This window comes from Nuphar pumila, chromosome 3 (genome assembly GCF_984573655.1).
Source record: "Nuphar pumila chromosome 3, dmNupPumi1.hap1.1, whole genome shotgun sequence".
Lineage (NCBI taxonomy): Eukaryota > Viridiplantae > Streptophyta > Magnoliopsida > Nymphaeales > Nymphaeaceae > Nuphar > Nuphar pumila.
This window is the reverse complement of record NC_143251.1, coordinates 138,829,032-138,852,854: the sequence shown is the minus strand read 5'-3', so window position 1 is coordinate 138,852,854 and position 23,823 is coordinate 138,829,032. Positions and strand designations below refer to the sequence as shown.

Here is a 23,823-nt window from a genome sequence, read left to right as displayed (position 1 = left end):
AAGGGCACAACAATGGATTGAACAACCCCACATGCTAAGCCGACTCAACCCACCATGGATCAGGTTTTGGTCAAGGTTTTAGGTTCTGGATTATATAAATGGGCCGAGTTTTACGTCGGTTGACATGCTATCAGTTTACTAGATGAGCCAGATCTACCTAATCAATTGCTTTAGTAATATGGAAACTAAACCTAATAATTGCATTATTTATATTGAAACTAATATGAAATTGTGAATTTTATGATTTTTCATTAATTCATTGCTTTTGAAATCAATTTGTTAACTTAATTTTCAAAAATAACTCACAAACGGGTTTGGGTGGATTGGATCGGACCGGTCCGCTGAACATTGGCCCACGTCACAGGTTGCCTTTCAAACCCAAGCCCAATAAGAACCGGGCCAAAACCTGTCCCCTTAACAAAATTGGCCAGGCCGTTTCTCCGCCGGGTCACACTCAAAACCCAATGGGATGAGCTCAGAATGGGCCTGGGCCAGATCGGCCTGATGCCCATCTTTATTAGTGGACAAGGAGGGGTACCCTGAGGATTTTACACAAGTGGATTCTAGAAAGGAGGCGGTAAATGCACATTCCTCACGGCAATCCTAAACAATTGATGGTTTCTTCCTCATAAAAAAATCCAAATCAACTTCAACACCTTGGGGCATGGGTACAGAAATCATGGTAAATATTTTTTTTTTCAAATAAAAGACCTCCTCCCATGGATGCACTTTCTCTGTCCAACAAATGATGGTGTAAGCTTTATCTTGTTTGTTTAACAGCACAATCACAAGTACCAATTCTGAAATTCTTCAAGGTGGTGCGGAGAGAGAGAGAGATTTTCCTTTGGGGACCAATTGCTTCTCTCTTGTAGCAGGACGCATGCACACTGACTGGCTAACTGACACTGCTCTCTATAGAGAGACCAATTCTCGATCCCAGAGCAGGGTACTCTCTCTCTCTCTCTGAACCAGGCTTCATCCCCAAATCCCAATGCCTCTGTATGACAACCCCATTTCAGGAGCCACAGATCCTTCTCTCACTCACACCAGGCACTACCCCACCTTAACCAATCATTCTAGGAAGAGCCTTTCTTCAAAATGGGAGGAAGCAGAAAAGTGGGTGAAACCCAGCCCTTTACATCTCCTTCACTCCCCACATTCACCACAGAACATCAAAGCAAACAAGAGAAATGGTAAACAGCTCCCATCATCACCCACTGTGATTCCTCATCCAAACCAACACATGGGAACATCTATAGCTGATGACCTGCCAAGGAATTCTCTCAAAGGTACGAGTTTTTTAAGCTTAAAGAAAGGCTTAGCTCTCCTTATGCTTCTGATTCCTCTCCTTTACTTTTCTCTTTGTTTGTTTCATCAGAGCCTTTAAGCATGGTCTTTTGATGCATAATTTATTCTTTCTGCAAGGCATCTGCAATGGTTTGGAACAGGTAGAAGCTGGCCAAGTGGCAAGAAACAGAGAAACACAGAGTCCGAAGAGCAGGAAGAGTTCTTCCCCTTCTAGACATAATACTCCAGCAACAGGTTCTACTGTCTTGAGCAGCAGTGGTATGTTTGATGGGAGTTCACTTGATTACTGGAACCCCAGAGAGGAAAAGGAAGAAGTGGTGTGGAACAGTTTGGAAAATGGTGTTGTTGGAGTAAGGAATTATGTGCCAGATGAGAAGGAAAGCAGGCAATGCTGCATCAGGTATGAAGATCCTTTTCCCTTTCTCTTGGCCCATGCACCTATGCACTTGGCAAATTACTGAATCTTTCTTGAATTGTGATGGGCAGGTCTTGGTAAAAATAAGTAAGCCATATTAGAATGTGCCTTGAAGATTTCCCAGAAGACAAAACCACCCATGATTTCCAATTTAAGGCAAAATTTCTAGATTCACAATTAAACATGTCTAAAGCTCCGATCTGAAATTAGAATTATCCAGGTTCCCTCTCATTGCTGTGTGAAGAAGATTCTCAGTTAAACCACCTTTTTGTTCCTCAGGTTGCCCTACATTATGTTGAAAGAGGCCCTACTGGTGGGCTTCTCTTTACTAGTGTCTGATATTTGCTTTTTTGAGTGCCTAACACCTTTTAAAAGACAGATTGAGCTTCACACACGCACGCAGATAGATTTGTGATATTATGATGATATTTTCATTTTTTTTATTTTTTTCTAATATTCCAAACATGAATTTTCTTCTTTCTTTATATTTTTATATTAGCACTTTTATTTATTTATTTTTCCCAAAAAATAAAACATACTCTTTTATTTTTTTTGTCAATTTTTCATACTTTCAATAATCCAGCCCCTGAATCGGCTCGACATTAGAAAATGTGGAGAGAGAGAGAGAGAGTGACCTGGGGTTAAGGGATATTACATAAATGGCAGAAAGAAACTTTGCCAAGTATCATTGAAAAAGCAAAAGAAAAAAAATCATACAGAAAAATCTCCGTGACTAATACAAACTAAAACCTACTCTTTTTTTTGCGCTGTTTTTTCAGATTTTTTTAATTTATGTAATCCAGGTGCTGAATCGATTCAAGACACTTAGGAAAACAAAAGAAAATTTATGTCAAATTCATTTTATAACTTGTGCGTGTGTGTGTGTGTGTGTGTGTGTGTGTGTGTGTGTGTGTGTGTGTGTGTGTGTGAGGTTGAGGAATACAGTGATTCAATCAATATGACAGAAAGAAACTTTGCCAAGTATCATTGAAAAAAGAAAATCACACAGGAAAACCCTTCTGGCAATTGCAAGGTGATTTTACGTCAATCATAGATTCCCGGTGTTTAGGAGGCTAATTCTAATTTGAAAGCCAGTAGAGGATGTGTTTTGAGTTTCAGGTGTCACAGAGAGGAGGCAAAGATCCAAGCTTGGATAAACTTGCAGGATGCGAAGGCTGAAGCCGAGTTAAAAAAAATGGAGGTAATTAGACAATTCCCCATCATTCCTAGAATTGTTCATAATGTCTCATCATCAATCGTTATCATATGAACTTCATGTTGGTTTTGTAGTTGCTAAAATATCTTAGAACTGTTAAACATATTATCATATCAAGGTTTTGCTTCCCAAGTCCAAGAAAAGCTAAAAGAATATTTCTTCCCTCAGCTGAAAATAGAGAGGATGAGATCAAACATAGAAGACAAGTTAATGAAGAGGATGACAGCAGTTGAGAAGAAAGCAGAGAAATGGCGAGCGGCAGCAAATGCAAATCACTCACACCACATCTCGCTGGTATCTCAGAAAGCAGAAAGGATGAAGTCCACAGATGACTCCAGTTTTCATCTCCCTGCTTATTTTAGTTAAAACTCAACAGCAGTTTGGTGCTTTCAGTTTCTGCTAGTGGTTGATCATTGTTACTGAAACGTGTATAAAGAAACAAAAAGTTTGGAGACAAACAATGAACTTGGATCGGATGTACCAAGCTCTGTTCAAAGATTTCAGATTCAAAAAGTCCATGATGCTTGGAAAAATAAGTATTTCACTAGCATTTATCAACACTACTAAGTAGTAGAAGATATTTACAAGTTTGGCTGTCCATAGTCTACATATCCTCAAATCCTTCTTCGTCTCCATCATCTTCTGCCCTCTGTAATTCTCTCCTCCAAGAATCCACCTGTAACATACAAGAAAGGCACTATCCTTAGAAGCTCGGCATATGATAAATGGGGCAAAAGAGGAAAAAGGAAAAGAGAGACTTGAAACCATCCAAAGCAAGCTTGCAGAACCAAAAGTCTATTGGACCACTCCCAACAACAATGAATAGTGTTTCATAATACCAGACACCACAGACCAATGCTGCAAGGATGTGCACCTTCCTGATGCACCAGATGGAGCCCAACCCCTTCGAAATAAAACTTGCAAGAACAAAATTGGTGGGAGTTGTCTTTTAGGGTGAAACGAGAAACCACTTTTCCTATATGGTTACAAACATACTGTGAACTGAAAGTATTGCTGTCCTGACTGGGATACTGGAATGCAACTCAGATCAGGTCAGCACTTGGTACGAATTGGGTTGATCCAAAAGTTCTCTGCAATCCAGTGTGACTTAAAGAGTCAAATGAACTTAGTAGGGCACTTGGGCCCCTCAGTGTCACCTACTCTACAACTCACGAGTGATGACAGAGACCAAGCAGGTTTCATTCAACTCGGTCTTGAGTATGTTGACCAAGTTCACATGATATGTGTATGTGTGTAGAGAGAGAGAGGATGCAGTAAAATGAAGAAAGAAATAAGCAGTGGCTAAGCAATCATGAATCTATACCAGAAACAAGAGCGCTACCTGATCATCAGACAGACGCAATTGCTGTGCCATAAAAAGGATGTTACTGCAGTTTCCTGTTGGAGGATCAGAATGGAAGTCTTGAGCAACTTGATCATATGACACCATGTTTGCTTGGAAACCATTGCTCATAAAAAGCCTCTCCAACCATTTGTGCATGTCATCCTAACAAAGACAAAAGTATATTAACATATAGCATGCATCCTCACCGACACACTAGAAATATAATTGTTAAGCTATGGAATGATGCACAAAACCTTGGGGTCACACTCTGTTTCAGCCAACTTGAGAGGCAATTCTCCAAAGAAAAGGCATCCTTTCATGGTTAAACTACTGAGAAGAAGGAGAATATCCTTGAAACTTGATAATGTTGTCAGTGGTAATCCCTGGAAGAAACAACGTATGGCTTATGAACCATCGCGATTGAGATTTATGTTGTACTGTATTTCTTCCTAACTTTACAGGCACTAGCAGTACTTTCATTTTTGGTTTAACTCTAACTAGCATGTGCCTTCCAAAAGATGACAGAGAGTTGTGAAAGCATAAGCTAGAAAAAACTTTTTCACAAGAAAAAAAAGATCATTTTGGCACACACATGCACGCATACACACTATGTGTTTAACTAATTTTGTACTAGTTATATTAATATTAAAAGTGTCTAATTGAAATGACCAAAACACCCTTTAAAGCAATGGTATTTTTGAAAATACATATTTATTTTTATGAGTAAAGTGAGTCTTTTGTTTTAGAGGAAAATAAAAAGTCAAAACATATTTTTCAAAAAGTAATAAGGCATACTTCAGTAATTTAAATGAAAACTGAAAGTGACTTTTTCGACCTTAGAAAGTAACTATATGTTGTCAAAACTGCATGCTTTTAAAGGTGTTTTGAGTCTTTTGACTATTTCAACCAGTTGAATGTGCTAACGTCAACAGTAACTAGTTTAAAGTTAGATAAAGTTACACACACATTATTTATATCTCACAACCTTTTTTTTATCCCTAACTATATCCAAAATGTCATGGTATTGTGCTTTGCTTTGGAAAACACTAATAAGACACTTTGGTAACTTTATACAAGGCGTAGTTGCTATGTCACACGGACTCAGCTAGGGAGGCGCCGCACCCGAGTCGACACGCCGCAACACGGGTGCGGCTTCAGACTCGTCCCGGACTCGGTCAACGCCGAGTCGGACTCGGTCAACGAGTCGAGGCCGAGTCCATCCTTTTTTGGACTCGGTCAATGTTAACCGAGTCCAAAATTGTCCATTTTAAGGTAAAAAACAAAAAAAAAATCATTTCTGAGGCTTCTGAGTCACCACTTATTTTGGTTGAACTGGGTTTTCTTAAGCTACTCTCATTTTGTGTTAAATGTTGCTAGAATAACTAGAGTCTCTGTTGGTTCTTTTAGTAGTTATGTTAAATTAAGGACTTTGTGTTAAGATTTTGTTATGGTGGGATTTCTGGAATTGAAAGTCCTCATTATGTGATTCCTTGTCCTGTCAAATTGGGTGCAAGATCCCTGCCCATGCATGTCAAGGATGGTTCATTACAAATAACCATCATAATTATGTGCAGACAATTTTTTTGAGAAATTTTGACATTTCTATCTTTTCCTTTTCTTGGCAGTATGTACATTTTTTGCAACGAAGCCTCAAACATAAGCCCCGGGACCCACACCGGGGGAGCCCCAGGACCCGCGCCGGGGGGAGCCCCAGGACCCCCCTTTCTGCAAGGGCAAAAGTACAATTTGCAAAGTTTATAAAAACACTCATGCTGGTGCCAAACTTTAGAGGACAATATCCACATACATGCACACATGATATAATATATATATAGCCAAGTCCCCGTGTCCAAAATTTTTAAAATTGCGCTGCACCCGTGTCGCACCCGCACCCGCACCCGCACCCATGTGACATAGCGTAGTTGCATTTATATAGTTGTGTTTTTCAGGACTATGGAACACAGAATTTTCAAATTTCTTTAGGCAATAAAAAATGGGAAAGTTAATCAGTACAAAACCTGTGCATTAGCAACACCATATGATACATGCACATGCATGCACAATGAAGAATATTTTATATTTTAACCTATACATATAATGCAGTAATAAAAGGAAAGTATATTCTGTAGATGTCTGAGAACCTCTCATTTCTGTGGCAGGAAAAACTAGCTACAAGGATGAAAGTGTGCAACGCTCATCAGCAGTTGCTAATAAGCACCACACAAAGAGATACTAATATTTTCATGACATAAAACTGGAACTGTAGGAGGTAAAAACCCAGATACGTCACCTGGATCACCCATATACTTGGTCTGTTACCATCAAAACCTTTCCGCTGCAGAGCCCCAAGTATATAAGTGGATTCAAAAGGAATATGGAAAAGCAGACATCTGCTTGAAATCCTAGCTCCAACACCTGAGGAAATGAACTGCCACATGAGTCTATCAGTAACAACTTTCATAACGAGAATCATTCTGTTATTTTGATAATCCATTAGTGGTCATAAGTCATGAAACTAAATAGGAAACATTGTAATGGAATCTGAGAAACATTAAAGGTTAAAGTCTTGCTGCTTCAGACTCCCAGTTCAATTTCCAATTCCAAAATAGTTGCTCTCTTGACAAGTACCATGGAGAAGGAAAAAATAATGAAAAAGAAACTTCAGATCTACCGACTCCATATGTAGCAGACACTTGTCAGTCACTGCTTATGCATGCACTGCTTGCTCCAGGAGTACACAAAGATAATCTCAATGTCATTAGTCATTACAGCCCACATGCAACAAGCAGTACAATAAGGAATCTACTCAGATTGTCTCTCCATGCGTCCACCTTACACTTACCTATCATGATCATATTCCATCAAACACTGCAGCTTCAGCTAGTTTCCCTCTTCAATCCCACATAACATTCAAGATCAACATATTGCTTCATGTTCTATAGCAGACCTTGTTGATTCCTGCATGCAACCATCCACTTCAATGGGTGTCTTACAATGAAGTTATGCTTTAACGTCATGTTTCTTTCTGATCTCCATACACATTAAGAGCCATATTATTTCCATCAAAAAGATAAAAAAGTTTTCACTGATTTAATAAAACCAAACATAAAACTGATAGGTCCCTTAAATGCGTCCAAATCCAGCAACCAAGAATTTTGACTTGGTTACGATGAGACCTGATTGTAAGAATGCTACCATATGCATTTTCCTCACATCTTGCTGTTGCGGGTGGGCTGACTCCCAAAAACTTTGACACTAAGCATTTTCAAATTACAACCTTAAAGAGGATATTTACATGGAGAAACTTCCTGGCTATGTCTAATGGATATGGATGCGCTAATGGGATACGATGTAGATATGCTTGGTACAATTTGACCATTTTCAAAAATTAGGACATAGGGCACAGCTGTACACATATATAGATGTATGTGTGTGTATATGTGTAAAATAAAAATTTTAAATCACTATAATTAGGAACATCAAAAAATGAAACTAAATTGAAATTGAAATGCAATGTAATTGATGATAAATTTTAAAAGAAAAAGAACTCAAGTGAATATGAAATAAGTAAATAAGATCATAAAAAGAATAGATAAAGTTAATGACACAATGTTGACTGTACATGAAACTGTTTTGACTGTGTCCATGAAGTGTCGTATCATATCTATGAAGTGACCGAGTGTCGTATCCACACAGGATACACATGCTAACTGAAGTGTCCATGTGCTATAACTTCGTGGGCATATTAAACGGTGTTAAAATGTATTGTATAAGGTTTTATATATATATATATATATATTATGTAATTTGGGTATATGACCAAGGGTATTTTGGTCATTTTGTATATGTAATAGGTGTGTCCATTAGGGACAGGTTTGGGATTTTTTTATCTTTTTATTTTCTTTCTTTGTTTAGGGGCTCTATGGTCAATATGACCATAGAGTAGTCATTGGCACTCTCAAATGGTCATAAATATGACCGTTGGGGAGCTCCCAACGACTATATTTCCCCACTTGTATATAAAGGGGCCTTTGGCTCCATCTTGTAGTAATGCTTGTCCTAAGAATTTTGAATAATATTTTTATTTTATATTTGTGCTCTTGCTCTCTTTTGTGAAGTTTATGTGCTAGCCCTTAGTGGCACTTTTGTATTTGTGAATGTGCATATTTGTAGCCCTTTTGTGGCATTGTGTTTGTGCACTTGTTATTTCATTACATGGTATCAGAGCTAGAAGCTCTTGAAGGCTTGTGGATTTAAAAAGAGGACGTGTTGAAAGCTCGAAACGTGTAAAGAAACTTGCAGTGGATCTACATCAACTTGGGACTTCCTCCTCTCTTTCTTGTCTCTATCTCTTTTCCTTTTTCCTCTCTTTCTCTTTTTCTCTGCTATGGCTGATAAAGAAATTATAGCCATTGTTCCCATCAAATTTGATGGGAAAAACTATAATATGTGGGTCACGGCAGTGAAAAGAATTCTCATGAGTAAAGATATGCGTAAATTTGTTGATGGTTCCACATTATAACTACAACCAATTCTCACAAAAATAGTTGTTGGAATTGATAGTGAATCTAAGGAGGATAGTTTTAAGGGAGTTGAAAGAGAAAAGGCTATGCTTGAATACAAAAAATCCTATAAAGAGTGGGAGGTGAGCCATGCCAAGGTCATTTCCCTCTTTATGGGTAGTATGCATGATGATCCATGCTCTGATATTCTTGAATTTGAAAGATCGGATGAAGCTTGGGAATATGTTAGACGAACCACACTCGATTGTAAAATCTGACCTGCAGGTCAAGCATATATATGTAATTTGGGTATATGACTAAGGGTATTTTGGTCATTTTCTACAATGTAATAGGTGTTGTCCATTAGGGACAGGTTTGGGATTTTTTATCTTTTTATTTTTTTTCTTTGTTTGATAAGATAAGGAGATTAAGAAGAGATGGAAAGATTATTTTGATAAGTTATTTAATGGAAGTCATGCTCAGGATCTTGGAGACTTCTCCATTACTTTTCATGAGATGAATCGTGACTTCATGCGCAAGATTCAAAAGAAAGAAATTGCAGAGGCTTTGAAGAAAATGAAATCAAGAAAGGCAGTTGGCCCAGATGGTATAACTATCGAGGCTTGAAAATGCTTGGGTGAGAAAGGTTTAGAATGGTTGACAAATCTTTTTAACAAGATTTGGAGGACAAATAAGATGCCTAATGAGTGGAGAAAGAGTACTTTGGTGCTTCTATATAAGAATAAGGGTGATATACAAGATTGCACAAACTATCGTGGTATAAAACTCATGAGTCATACAATGAAACTTTGGGAGAGGGTGATTGAGTATAGGTTGAGGAAGGTTGTCATAATATCGGAGAATCAATTTGGTTTTATGCCTGGAAGATCAACTATGGAAGCTATACATCTTCTTAGACAACTTATTGAGAGATATAAAGAGAGGAACAAAGATTTGCATATGGTTTTTATTGATTTAGAGAAGGCATACGATAGAGTACCTAGGGATGTTCTCTGGTGGACAATGATGAAGAAAGGTATTTCTCTCAAGTACATTAGTATAATTAAAGATATGTACGAAAGAGTAGTAATCAATGTCCGCACTTGTGGAGGGGTGACAACCAATTTTCCTATAACGGTTGGGTTACATCAAGGATCTGCATTAAGCCCTTTCCTATTTGCTATAATGATGGATGAGCTTACGAGATCAATTCAAGAAAATGTGTCGTGGTGTATGTTGTTTGCTGATGATATTGTTTTGATTGATGAGTCTAGAGATGGGGTTAATGCTAAGTTAGAATTATGGAGCCAGACATTGGAAGCAAAAGGTTTTAAGTTGAGTAAGAGTAAGACAAAATATATGGAATGTCGGTTTAGTAAGCAACGAAGTAGTGATGGGAGTGTAGTGAAACTTGGTGAGCAAGAAATACCGGTGGATGACTGTTTCAAATATTTGGGATCTATCATTCAAAAGTATGGAGAAATTGATGGAGATGTAAATCATAGGATAAAGGTTGGGTGGATGAAATGAAAAAGTGCAACTGGAGTGTTGTGCGATCGTAGAATGCCATTGCGGTTAAAGGGAAAGTTTTATAGGACGACAATTAGGCTTGCTTTACTATATGGTACGGAATGTTGGGCTGCCAAGAGACATCATATTCAAAAAATGAGTGTAGATGAGATGTGTATGCTTAGATGGATGTGTGGAAATACAATAAAAGATAAGATTCAAAACGAGAAGATACGTAAGAAGGTAGGCGTTGCATCCATTGAAAACAAGATAAGAGAGAATCATTTACGGTGGTTTGAACTTTGGACATATTCGGCGAAGGCCTAATGATGCTCCAGTTAGAAGGATGAAGAAATAAGAAAATATATTAGTTAAAAGAAGTCGGGGTAGGCCTAAGAAGACTTGGATGGAGATGATAGGAAAGGATATGAATGCTTTGAACCTCACCGAGGACATGGCATTGGATAGAAATGATTAGAGGAGAAGTATTCATATGGAAGACCCAGAATGATTTTCTTTTTTGGTTCATATCGCTGACTCCAATTGTTTTGGGATGAAGGCGTAGTTGTTGTTGTATTTTCTTTCTTTGTTTAGGGGCTCTATGGTCAATATGACCATAGAGTAGTCTTTGGTGCTCCCCAACGGTCATATATTGACCATAGAGTAGTCTTTGGTGCTCTCCAATGGTCATAAATATGACCGTTGGGGAGCTCCCAACGACTATATTGGGAGCTCCCCAATGCTCCCCACTTGTATATAAAGGGGCCTTTGGCTCCATCTTGTAGTAATGCTTGTCCTAAGCCTTTTGAATAATATTTTTATTTTATATTTGTGCTCTTGCTCTCTTTTGTGAAGTTTACCCTTAGTGGCGCTTTTTTATTTGGCCCATAAGTGGCTTTTGTATTTGTGAATGTGCACATTTGTAGCCCTTTTGTGGCATTGTGTTTGTGCATTTGTTATTTCATTACAAACGGGTCAGGTTTGGTTTGGACTCAGCTGGGACAAAACCCATGCCTGATTTGAGATGTTGGTGCCGGGTTCAGGCCCAGGTCGAATCGGATCCACCACAAAAAGAAACCATACCTGGATCGTATAAGGATTACATAAACTAGGCCTAGACCGTAACCAATAAATAATATACTTTTTAATCTTTTTTTACAATGAACAATTGCGGATCTTAGCCAGAATTCGGGTTGGACTAAGGTCTGGTATGTAATCACAAACCATACCCGGCTCCATATATTAATCAGAGCCTTCGAGTATGACCCGGATTCTAATCAGTCCTCCTTGTTTATCACCAAATCCTGAACCTATAGGGTTTGGTATGGGTGGGGACCTAGGGTCCAGGTCAAACCCGACCCATTGACACCCCTAAAAACGATCCTTGACAAAAAAGTCTGGTTTATCAAATGCTATATGTGCCTAAAAGAGGAATCTCCCACATGGTTTGATAGCTACTCCTATATATAGAAGCTATATTATTATTTTCATTTTAATATGCTGATGACATTCATTGTTACTGGACATTATCGTCCGCTGCCAAATGAAACAACTACAACATCTGCAGTTCTAGATGAAGTAATTGGCTACCCATCATTTCCATGTCACAGAGTTAGAAGGATAGTAAACATAATTCTTTTCTTTCAAAATCATTTTCTGGTTCTCTAAAAGCAAGTGCAAATGTAGATTACAAGCTATTCCTGCACCAGCTCTCAGTAAGCATCTCAGAGATCAAGATGCCAAACTTATTCGGCATACTTGAATAATATTAACAGCATGGGAGTAATCCAATGCTTAGTCTTCACTTGGTCAGACTGTGTGTTTGCAGTGAACCAGGTTTTGCAGTTATTTCATTACAAACAGTGTATGCTCGACAGATTCTTCAGCTAAGATGAACACTTTATAACTATACAATTACAGAACAGAAGAATAATGACCTTACTATCATTCCCTTTTACAAAGTACCTTGCAGAATAATGCTCTATCATGGTTTTGGAATGAACACAACAAACACTTATACCTTGTTCATCATCACTATCTCACACATGCACATCCAATCTGCCATTACAACATTGGGCATGCTCTGTAAAAGTCTTCCAAGATAGAGATAGGCTTGTTGATAGGAAAAATGATTAACTCTTATAGAAAGCAACTTTTTAGAAAACAGAGTGAGCATTTAGTCTCTGGAAATGCAGATATGCACCAACATTGAGACAAAAATAAAGGACTCAACTCAACTGTCCCAAATAATAAAACATCCCCAATAATAAAACAATCCAGTGAATCCACTGAAAGGAAAAAAAATAGTCACTACTAGTATAAATAACCATAATACATCAACAAATCGGTGATGTTTTGAGCAAGGGATTGTTCTTTGATTTTGTTAAAGATAAGCCCACGAATATCAGAGTATGGGAGAATGAAACTAGAAAGTTGGCATAAATATTGGCCATTGTGGTCTAAAAAAAAGTAAATAGACTATGAGATATTATATCTGTACCAAGAAAACCACTCAATAAAAGAAACAGATTTAACATATCATGTATCCAAGAAGTTGATGCTGACCTTCCAGTTTTTTAGATGCCATGGTAAAAACTTTTGCTGGAGAAATATTGAATATCAAGGTAGAAGATGGCCATCTCAACCTGTATGGGCGGGCATCCATGCCATCTGTCAACAAAACAACCTGTAATGTAATATGAGCACTATCTGAAATAGCATACAGAGCATTTGGTATTGTGTTTTCTCAGCAGCAAAAACTACCTGCCTAACTCCATCAGAATGATTCATTGTACTAAGCAAGGTCTCGTCAATAAACTTTGTCGCAAGGCAATAATGGTCTGGAGAAACATATGATGTTGTGTTCTCTATATTCCAATGATTTTCAGAAGCAGCAAAGCAACCAGCATATGGATCATGAAATAAAGGATCTGCAATTGCAATCAAACTAGTGCATGAAAATTTGAAATAAAAAGTGAAGTTCTAGATGAAACAGGTTTCCTATTGGATTGCCATAGTGCTATTCATTTATAGTAAATGTCATCGTCAGTTTTTTTTATCACAAATTATGACAAAACAACAGAGAATGGTCTACAAGTTGGACAAAAATATGAGTCACCTGTCAAACAATTCAAGGCTTCCCAAGCAACCCTTTGAAAAAAAAAAATAAAGAAAAATAAGCAAAACTAAATAAAATATATTGATGTTTTCCTGATTTGTTCAAGAAAAAAATTGCAATTAGCAATTACAAAATAAAGACAAATTCTGGATTACATAGAATCCAATCAAACTGGATTTCTAATAAAAGAAGCTGATCTCTTTTCTCTCCCATGCAAGTCTGTGCATTGCACATGTATGTACATGTCCCTGTGGAGCAGAGATTACCAAGTTAGCAAGTGTTTTTTGCTTCCAACAGTTCGTCAAGGTCATGTTTATATCCCACACTGGCATTTCCAAGGACAAATTGAGGCTGTGTTAGTTCCTAGATACTAGCTGGGTTCAGCCCATTCATATATATAGGTCATGGAGTGGACCATCTTGACTCAGTTTCTTTGTTCATGAGATCATGGAGTGGACCATCTTGACCTAGTTTCTTTGTTCATTCACATGCACATACAAAGTTATGTATGAGCACAAGTTATGCATAAATACATGTGGTTAGCAAGCACCATTAGCGTACTGTCCTCTTCCACCGATTGGATGTAGGTTCATTTCCACTTTTAGGAATCCAGAGCTTGAGAATGACAGGTTATGGGTTGTGGACCGCAGCCTAAAATAGAGAACCCTATAGCAATGGTTGAAACTCCATTAGCATGTATCAGATAGAAATTTAATCAAGTGTGTTTAGCCAATATAAATGACTACATTAGCAGTAACCCGTAAGATTTTTTTTAACTCATATAACCTATGTTCTTAATGGAATTTGCTGTCTTAATGTCTTGTAAGTCATGGCTCTTTACCAACCTATATATAGGTGGTCTACCCGTGGTTTCCTATCAACCTATAAATAGATGAACCTATTGGCAGCATGGGACTATAGTATTAATTCTCATTTCCTCATCTATATATCCCTTTGAACTTTTAGTGCTTAGCAAGTATTGTCTTCTTGACCACCGAGGTGGTATCCTATGTGGTAAGCGGGGGTCCTGTGCCAAGCTAAAGGCCCAGGTTCGAATCCCTCTGCCACATGGGGCTTAAGAGATATCTGGTAGGGGTCTGCCTAACCCCAGCTTGCCTTTAAAAAAAAAAGTATTGTCTTCTTGCCTAAGAACCTAAATCATAAGCTTTACTTCCAAGCAAGATCAAGAATGATTTGTTGCAAGAGAAACTAGAATCAGGTATGCTTCCTTGTATACACACACAGCAGGAATAATAAGATTGTAGGCAGAATTAGTTCATGACAATAAAGGAATTTCAAATGCGCCCATTTATGCAGATAAATTGAATAAACTGGGATGTTGAATTGTGAACCATAAACACGATGCCCTCATTCTAATTTCCTGGATAAAAGGGTGCATTCAAAAAAAGACCCACTTGAACAAAGACTGTGCTAACTCCAAACTTTGAGCACAAACTCCATCATGGGGATTGGATGGTTGCAAGAAGATAACACCACATAGTTGGGAATAACAATGAGATACCCACCATATTTAAGCATAGAGATTAGGATTTTAGCATTCAGAAAAGAAAAGAAGAAGATGAAGGGTATTGACATGACAGAGGAATGTGGGCATACTGGGTTTCAGGGTCTCTCTGAATCGTATGGAAGCGGCATGAGTAGCAGCCTGAAGCAACCAATCGTCGCCTTCCTGCCCATAGTTTGAGAGTTTGGCGCTTATTCGACCAAATCCTGTAAGAATGCCACTCCCTCTCCTTCTACCTCCTCCTTCCTCCCACAAGCTCGCTGGAAAAGAAGTAAATTTGAGGCTCACTGCAGAACTCCAAGGACCCATCACGCAAAACACCAACTGTTGTATTGCCACAATAGAAACTGTTGTATTGCTCGATATAGTAAGAGGCGACCCCTTTTTTTATATATATATTTACACGGAGAAACTAGCTCTGCCCCAGGGATCTACCCTTGAATTATGCTTTTTTTGACAAAAAAACATGTACGAGTAGGCAAAAATCGATGCATTCATAGCCTTTGATTGTTGGATTGCCAGAAAAACCCTGTTTGGCAATCCAAAAACTGATTCCCGTGTTAGATGTGACAAAAAAAAAAAGTACAATCGACTATAGCAAACTTTATCCGTGCAATATCGGTGGGTATCGGGTATCGTATCGGCAGAATATGGATACGGCTTCACCCTGAATCGACTATTTTTCAATAAATTTAAAAAATACTTCAAATTATTTTTAATATTATTTTAATAGCTTTAACACGTGTCACATTCTGATTGACATGTAATACTTTTTTATTTATTTTTGGCTGATTCAAAACGATTCACTTGAGTATCGGTATCTGATTCACCTGAATCGTTGGTCAAACGATACAGGCGCGATACCGATACTGACAACATTGATCCCGTGTTTAAAATCTAATTTTTCACCAACACTTACATGTAATCTTACTCTAGTTGGGTCAGTTGATCCAATATTCAGCAAAAATCACAGCTCAAACCCGACCCGTATATTATTTGGTCTGGGTTCTGATCAGCTCAAATGCAATTCAGGTTGAGATTTTTATACCCATCCATATAAAAAGAATCAGATTCGGGTTGGGTCAAATACCTTACATAAGTTTGAGCCTGGCTAGACCCAATTATTATTTTTATTTTAAATTAAAATTTTTATTATTATTATTTTTGTGGCTAGGCCAAGGGAAAATCCTCATCATTGCTGCACATTTAGCCGGCCGTTGCTTGGTATGACTCTTGAGGTCCCCTTTCCCATAAGAGAATACGGGCATCTTCAATCTTAGGTCGAGGAAAGCTTTCGAACTCGTCACATCCTGTTAACTTGGTGACATTAACAAGTTGCCCTTGCCAGATGAGCAGAATGCTTACAACCCTAGGGGTCATGGCCAGTGGAGTGGTTGTGAGGGAGCTGAGACAGAGGCATCAGATCAAACCCCACTGGTGTACAGGTGTATCCGTAGCTTTCAGGTGGGCCATGTAAGGCATGGTAGTTGTGGGGTCCACTCGAGTTTTTTTCTAGCTTGGCCTAGGGTTCCTCATCGTAAAAAAAGATGAGCAGAGTCCTTGTTGGCAGCTGGACCCAAAACTTTGAAAGCCAAAAAAAAACTTTAAAATAGTGCAAATAAAAGTAACGAAACAACAAAAGATGTGCACACACAAGTCCACCATGCACATAAACCACTAAAGGCTAGAAGTCAACACTCAAGAGCACACACAAGCCACTAAAGTGCCAAGCTCACAACATAAAAAAATATAAGTTTATTAATAATCAATTCTTAGAGAGGGGTTTTAACACTTGTATATACCACAAAGAGAGAGGAGAGGGAACAAGAGCCAGCAGCCGTTGGGCTATTTCCAACGGCTAAGTGAACAAAAATACTCTTTATAAAAAAAAGGGTAAATTACACAAATAAATAAATAAAAATAGATAAAAAATATATTTTAACCTAAAATATATTCTAAATAAACCACTTGAATATATATATATATATATATATATATATATATATATATATATATATATATATATAATGGTATAGTCATCACTACTCAAGCAGGTTTTGCATGATCGAGATGTTGGGAAATAGTATGTCCCTTTGTATGCGTCTCTTCCCATGCATCGTACCTTTTAGTATGATGTTTTTCAGAGGTATCCCTTAGATACTTATATATATATATATATATATATATATATATATATATATATATATATATATATATATATATATACCACATGATAAGCGGTAGGATATGGGTATAAAATTGAAGGCTTAAAGAGATCGGTCCTTACTCACCCACTGCTTGAAGGCCTGTACTCATCAACAAAAGCAGTTCGGTTAAGGAGATCATCCGTCTCTGACATCAGCGCAATGGAAAGGACATGTATGTGGCCTTATCTCTTTATATATATGTGTTATGCAATGTGTATGCTCCTCCATGATACCCCACATTGTGGTATCAAAGTCAGGTTCTCCATACAGTTCTAAATTTCTGTTAAAAACATAAACATGGGAATACAGGGACCGACGTGCCCTTGATCAAGATTTTTCTGTTTCGGACTGGGTCTATTTTTTGAACCAGTTCTGACTCAGATTCTTTTGGATCTGGGTCAGATCTAGTTGGACCCAACCCGAACAGAGACTCGGTTCTACAACACTGGGTTGGATTGCTTATCTCTGGAGTCAAACCATTTTGGTTCGAGACCTGAGTCAGCGACTCGGCTCAGTTCTTTTCCCCTTCCCCTGTCTCGGTTGATGGCATCTGTTGCTGGTCGTCGTCGGGATACTGTGTTTATAAAAAAATTTTAAGAGAGGGGAAGGGTTTTACCGCCGGGACCACTTTTTGGTTCGCCGGATCTGTGGTCAAGGGAAGGGGGCTGTCTCTGGGTCTTATTCATAGCGGACCTCGATCCTTTGTCGGGCCGATTTTGGGTCACAGTGAGGCCACCAGAAGGCTCTTTCATCAGATCCATCGACCATCGGAAGCCACCCTTTTTCCGATCGAAGGTCGTTTGCCCTCTGTAGGTCGATCGAACCCACCGAAGACACCAGCAAGTTGGGGTTGAGGAGCGACGCTGGGAAAACTTTTTCCTAGCGTTGTTCTGCATCCCCCAGTCGAAGACGTTGGTTTTTGGTGGTTCGCCCATCACCCGCCGCCCGCCACTTTCGGTTCGTCGGCTTCCCGTTTTCTCTCTCTCTGAAGTTTCGAGAAGGAGAAAACCCCAATGGGTTTTTTTTTATTATTTAAAACTCTGGATCGGGTCTGGAGTTTGTGAACCCGATTTAGGGATCCTGACCTGACCCATGGCGGGGTTCGGGTATTAAACCTGTAACCTGGATCCATTTCTGTTTTTGGATCTGGGTCTACTTCAGGTTCCGAGAATCAGACCTACAACCCGGATCCATTAAGTTTTCTGGATCTGGGTCTGCCACTGTGACCGACCCGAAATAACAACACGGATCCATTAAGTTTGTGGATCTCGGGTCGGCAGAGCGCTTTGAGATCCAAATCTAAGATTGGGATCCATTTGGATTTTGGATCTCGGACATTGTTTTTCATTGAACCCGACCTGATCCAATTCCTGTTCCGCAATAGTGTGTTCCCTGTTGTCCAGAATGAGATGTTCTTTAAACCAGTTCTTTGTGTTTTGGGATCAGTTTGGGCAGTATAGAACCGGTTCAAGGCGTTTGAGGGTTGGTTCAGTGTTTTCTGGGACTGGTTCTTTCTGTTTCAGTTTGATTCAGTGTATTTTAGACCGGTTCAAAGCCTTTTTTGAACTGATTCAGGGGTTTTCTGGACCGATTTACTGTTTTTTTGACCGGTTCAAAGGCCATTTTCACTGGTTCATCATATTTTTGAATACCTTTTATGAATAAAATAATCAGTTTTGATGGTTTTGGTGTTGGTTCAATATTTTTGAGGCTTTTTTGGATCATTTTGGAGTATCATTGTGATTGATTCATTCAGTTTTAGAATCAATTAAGAAATTTTAAGCATATTCCATGTATAACACTTAGTTTATTTCACACACATTATGTTATGATGCATGATGTTTTATTTATATTTTAAAAATATGTATTTTTGTGTATCATATGGACAATATTAACATAAAGTATGGTATTTGAATTTTGATTAAGATGCATTTATAATCACCAAAGCGGTCAAATGTATGCTTAATTAAGTTATTCTGTACCAATAATAGAATGAGTCAATATTGAAATTGTACCAGACTTAATGAAATGATGGACTACCTAAAGGCATTGATGTCATGTTCAAAGTCTAGCAAAATAAAATGAAAATAGTGTATCTCAGCACATGAAACATGTAGCACCCAAAGGTGCCATGTTGACTCGTCTCTGGCTATATGTCTTTTTAGTTTTATCAAATAGTGGGAGGCGAAGTGCATTTGCGTGTTATGGGTACTCACCAAAGTTGGACCATAATGACCTCTGACACTTGCCTAGAAAAGTGTAAATGATAAAGAGGTCTTATTATTGCATTTACCTTTTCAAATCTCAAATGTGCATGAATACTTATGAATATCCTTTTGTCATTACAGTATCCAATTCTGCAATTCATGATGGTCCAAGTCATATCTCTTTTCTAGATAAAATGAATTTTAGTGATTAGAAGGAAACTGTACAATTCACATTAGGTTATATGGATTTAGATTTAACCCTGTGCAAGCCTGAACATGCGCCATTAACTGACAATAGCACAACTGAACATAAAATTGATTTTGATAAGTGAGAGCGCTCAAATAGACTTAGCCTACTGCTTCTGCAGTCTCGTGTGGCTAAGAATATTAGAAGCGTCATACCTACATGTAGAACAATAAAATAATTTTTGGAAGCTATAGAGACGCAATTTATCAGTTTACATAAAGCAAGGGCTAGCACCTTGATGACAAGGTTAATATCTATGAAATATACCTGTAAATGGAACAACCGACAACACATTCTAGAAATCAGAATTATGGTAATACAATTGAATGACATGAAGGTCAACATATCTGATTCCTTCCTGGTCTACTTAATAATGACTTCTCTGCCTAGTGGGAATATAGATCCTTCAAGATCTCTTACAACATATATAATGACGAATGAACATTCAATGACTTGTCGTCTAGGTGTCTTGAGGAAGAAGAGAGACTGAAAGGAGAGAAGATACATAGTGCTCACATATCTTCTCATAAAGGTCACAAAAGGCATGAACCAAAGAAGAATGACATTAAGAAAAAGGCAAAGAGGAACTCAAATACATATGTGTCCAACGAGTCGGGCGTCAAGTCCCATGAAAAATCTTCTATTAAGTGTTTCTTTTGCAAAAAGAAGGGACATTTAAAGGCAGACTGCATGAGGCACAAGAACTGATTGATAAAGAAAGGTAATTTGTCATTCGTTTCTCATGAATATAATTTGATCAACATTCCAACTAATAGCTAGTAGATTGATTTGAGTGCCACTGTTCATATTGCCAACACCTTGCAGGTCTTCCTAAACAAAAGAAAACCAACCGATCATGAAAGGAGCATCTTCTCAAGAAACAAGATGCGCTCACATGTTAAGGTCGTTGGAACCTGCAGAGTGATTTTGGGAAATGGGTTTATTTTGGACTTATTTGATACATTTTATGTACCAACATACAACAGAAACCTCATTTCTGTATCAAAATTGGATTCCATTGGATATTGTTTTAAATTCAAAAATTCAAAAATGACTATCTATAAGAATTCAGTTCTTGTTGGTTCCTCGAATGTATGTGATGGATTGTATCAACTAAAAACTAATGTTCAAATTTGTGAAACCCTTTCCTCAAAAAATGTGTTGATTGACAATAAACGTGGCTTATTAGATAAACAATCCTATATGCTCTGGCATTATCGTCTAGGTCATATCTTTAAATATAGGATCCAATGAATTGTGAAAGAAGAGATTCTTAAATCTATTGATTTCATAGTTAAGAAACCATGTTTGGATTACATAAAGGCCAAGCAAACCAACACATATAAGAAAGGTGTCAAAAGGAGCAACTACAAGTTGAAAATTGTTCATACGGATGTATGTAAACCATTCTCTTTCCTTGCCATACAGAAGAAAGGTATTTTGTCACCTTCATTGATGATTACTCTCAGTACATGCATCTTTACTTGTTATTTAAAAAATCTAAAGTATATAATGTTTTCAAAGACTTCAAGAAAGAAGTAGAGAAACAAGCAGGGAACATAATAAAAATAGTTAGATCAGATCGAGGTTGCGAGTACTATGGGCATTTCACTGAAATGGGACAAAGAGAAGGACCATTAGCGTGATTTCTTAGGAAAGAAGGAATAATCTCTCAGTACACCATGCCGAGAAGTGCATACTAGAATGGTGTAGCTGAAAAAAGAAATCATACGCTTAAAAAAATGATACGTGCAATGTTGAACTACTCAACCCTTCCCATCACCTTGTGGGGTGAAGCTCTGCTAACAGTCGTACATGTCTTAAACACGGTCCCTACTAAGGCTGTCTCAATAACACCTTATGAGTTGTGGACAAATAGAAAATCATGACTAAGTTACATGCAGATATGGGGCTGTCCTGCAGAAGCAAAATTATATAATCCCCACATTAAGGCTTTTGACCCCAAGACAATCAGTGGTTTCTTTATTGATTATCCAGAAAGATCAAAAGGATTCAAGTTTTATTGTTCATCTCATACACCACAAATAGTAGAAACAAATAAAGCTTAATTTTTAGAAGATGGTTATGTTAGTATAAATGCACTGCAAAACCTCTCTTTTGAGAAAAATCAAAATAAAGTTACTCCACCTGAAAATTTAAAACTCCCTTTCATTATTCATTCGAATGATGAAACAAAAGTTGATTGAGTTAGTGATGCACCAACTCAAGAAGAATCATTTGTGGATCATGCTGAAAAGCATCCACAGGTTGATCAAGTTAGTTCAACTGTCAAGCGATCCACAAGAATTAAAAGATCAGCTATTCATCCATATTATGTGGTGTATCTACAGGAGCCCAATGATTTCATAGATATTGATGATCCATCTTCTTTTAAGGAAGCTGTTAAGTGTAAGAAATCTTCATCTTGGATAGAGGCCATGAAAGAAGAGCTAGACTCTATGACAAAAAACCAAGTATGAGACCTTGTCAAATTGCCTAGAGGAGTCAAGCTCGTAGGGTGCAAGTGGGTCTTCAAGATCAAAGAGACTCTAAAGGCAATATCGAAAAGTATAAGGTAAAGCTGGTTGCTAAATGTTTCACTCAAATGCAGGGCATTGACTACAACAAGACATTTTCTTCTGTCTCGACTAAAGAGTCAATGAAGATTATTTTTGCCCTACTAGCTCATTTTGATCTAGAGCTACACCAGATGGATGTAAAAATAACTTTCCTAAATGGTGAATTAAGTGAAGAGGTATACATAGATCAACCTCTAGGTTTCTATAAAGGTAAGTCAGACCGTTTGGCTTGCAAGTTGAAAAAGTCAATATATGGACTTAAACACCCCCCCCGTCAATGGTATATAAAGTTTACTAAAGTCATTTTGACCTTTGGATTCATTGAAAACATCGTTAATCGATGTGTATACCTCAAGACAAGTGGAAGTAAGTTTATAATTCTGGTACTTTATGTGGATGACATCTTACTTGCAACCAACGATAAGAATATGCTGACAGAAACCAAGCAATTTTTATCCTTCCATTTTGAAATGAAAGACCTGAGAAGGCTGCCTATGTTCTCGGCATTGAGATTCATTGAGACAGGTCTAAAGATGTACTAGGTCTCTCTCAAAAAGCTTATATTAATAAAGTTCTCAAGAGATATGGGATGGAGCATTGTGCTCCTACTACGACACCCATATTAAAAGGGGATAAATTGAGCCTTAAGGACTGTCCACAGACTGAAGAAGAAAAATGACAGATGACCATGATACCATATGCATCAGTGGTCGACAGCTTGCAGTACGCTCAGACATGCACTCGCTCTGGCATTTCATTTGCAGTCGGGGTTCTTGGCAGATTTCAGTCGAATTTTGGTCTAGCTCACTAGAAGGCTGTTAAGAAAGTCATGCGCTATCTGCAAGGGACAAAGAACTATATGTTAACCTACAGATAGGCAGTCCACCTTGAGGTTGTCAGCTATTTAGATGCAGATCTGGGAGGTTGTCCTAACAGTAGAAAGTCTACCACAGGATATATATTTCTGCTAGCTAGTGGTGCGATTTCTTGAAGGAGTGAAAAGCAGTCTACTACTGTTTCCCACACCATGGAGGCTGAGTTCATAGCTCTATTTGAGACAACTTCACAAGTCATTTGGTTGTGAAACTTCATCTGAGGATTTCAGGTGATTGAATCCATTGAGAGACCACTGAAAGTATTTTGTGATAATGAAACCGTTATATCCTTCTCCAATAATAACAAAAGTACTACGTCTTATAAGCATATGGAGTTGAAGTATTTTGTTGTAAAGGAAGGGACAAATAATCTTTTGGTGTATATTGATAACATAGAGACTAAGAAAATGATAGTTGATCCTCTTATCAAGGGTTTGGCCCCAGGATTATATGTCAAATATGTTAAGAGGATGGGCTTGTTTGAAACCCTATAATCATGTACACTGACTTTTATGTGATCACATTTTGATAATAAAGATATGATTCTCTCTTTCTTTTCTTTTGTTGTTTATGCCTCAAATTTTACTCATAAAGTTTAAGAGTTTGACATAAAGTGAGAGAATGTTGAAAAATAGTGTTCCTTGGTATGTGTCTTTTCTCAGATGCATGGTGACCTTTCAGAGGTATCCCTTGGATATATATATATATATATATATATATATATATATATATATATATATATATATATATATATATATATATATATATAC

General features: G+C 37.8%; 2 protein-coding genes across 4 annotated transcripts; one reads left to right on the top strand and one right to left on the bottom strand.

The window, feature by feature from the left end:
- Positions 1-666: 666 nt before the first annotated feature.
- LOC149844054 (uncharacterized) lies at positions 667-3,472 on the top strand. 2 transcript variants are annotated; one of them, XM_090000291.1, is made up of 5 exons: positions 892-946; positions 1,020-1,289; positions 1,426-1,708; positions 2,843-2,924; positions 3,108-3,472. In XM_090000291.1, the coding sequence occupies exons 2-5, from the start codon at positions 1,244-1,246 to the stop codon at positions 3,303-3,305; spliced, it is 609 nt and encodes a 202-aa protein (XP_089856417.1). In that variant the 5' UTR covers positions 892-946; positions 1,020-1,243; the 3' UTR covers positions 3,306-3,472. The 2 variants fall into 2 exon arrangements, with proteins under 2 accessions (XP_089856418.1, XP_089856417.1); XM_090000292.1 differs by having other exon boundaries at positions 667-1,289.
- On the bottom strand, positions 3,346-15,425 carry LOC149844053 (S-adenosyl-L-methionine-dependent methyltransferases superfamily protein). Of its 2 annotated transcripts, XM_090002030.1 has the most exons (7): positions 15,031-15,425; positions 13,059-13,225; positions 12,861-12,981; positions 6,575-6,699; positions 4,539-4,667; positions 4,282-4,446; positions 3,346-3,615 (listed from the first exon to the last, which is right to left on the bottom strand). In XM_090002030.1, the coding sequence occupies exons 1-7, from the start codon at positions 15,245-15,247 to the stop codon at positions 3,544-3,546; spliced, it is 996 nt and encodes a 331-aa protein (XP_089858156.1). In that variant the 5' UTR covers positions 15,248-15,425; the 3' UTR covers positions 3,346-3,543. The 2 variants fall into 2 exon arrangements, with proteins under 2 accessions (XP_089858156.1, XP_089858158.1); XM_090002032.1 differs by lacking the exon at positions 13,059-13,225 and having other exon boundaries at positions 12,861-12,965.
- Between the last annotated feature and the right edge of the window lie 8,398 nt (positions 15,426-23,823).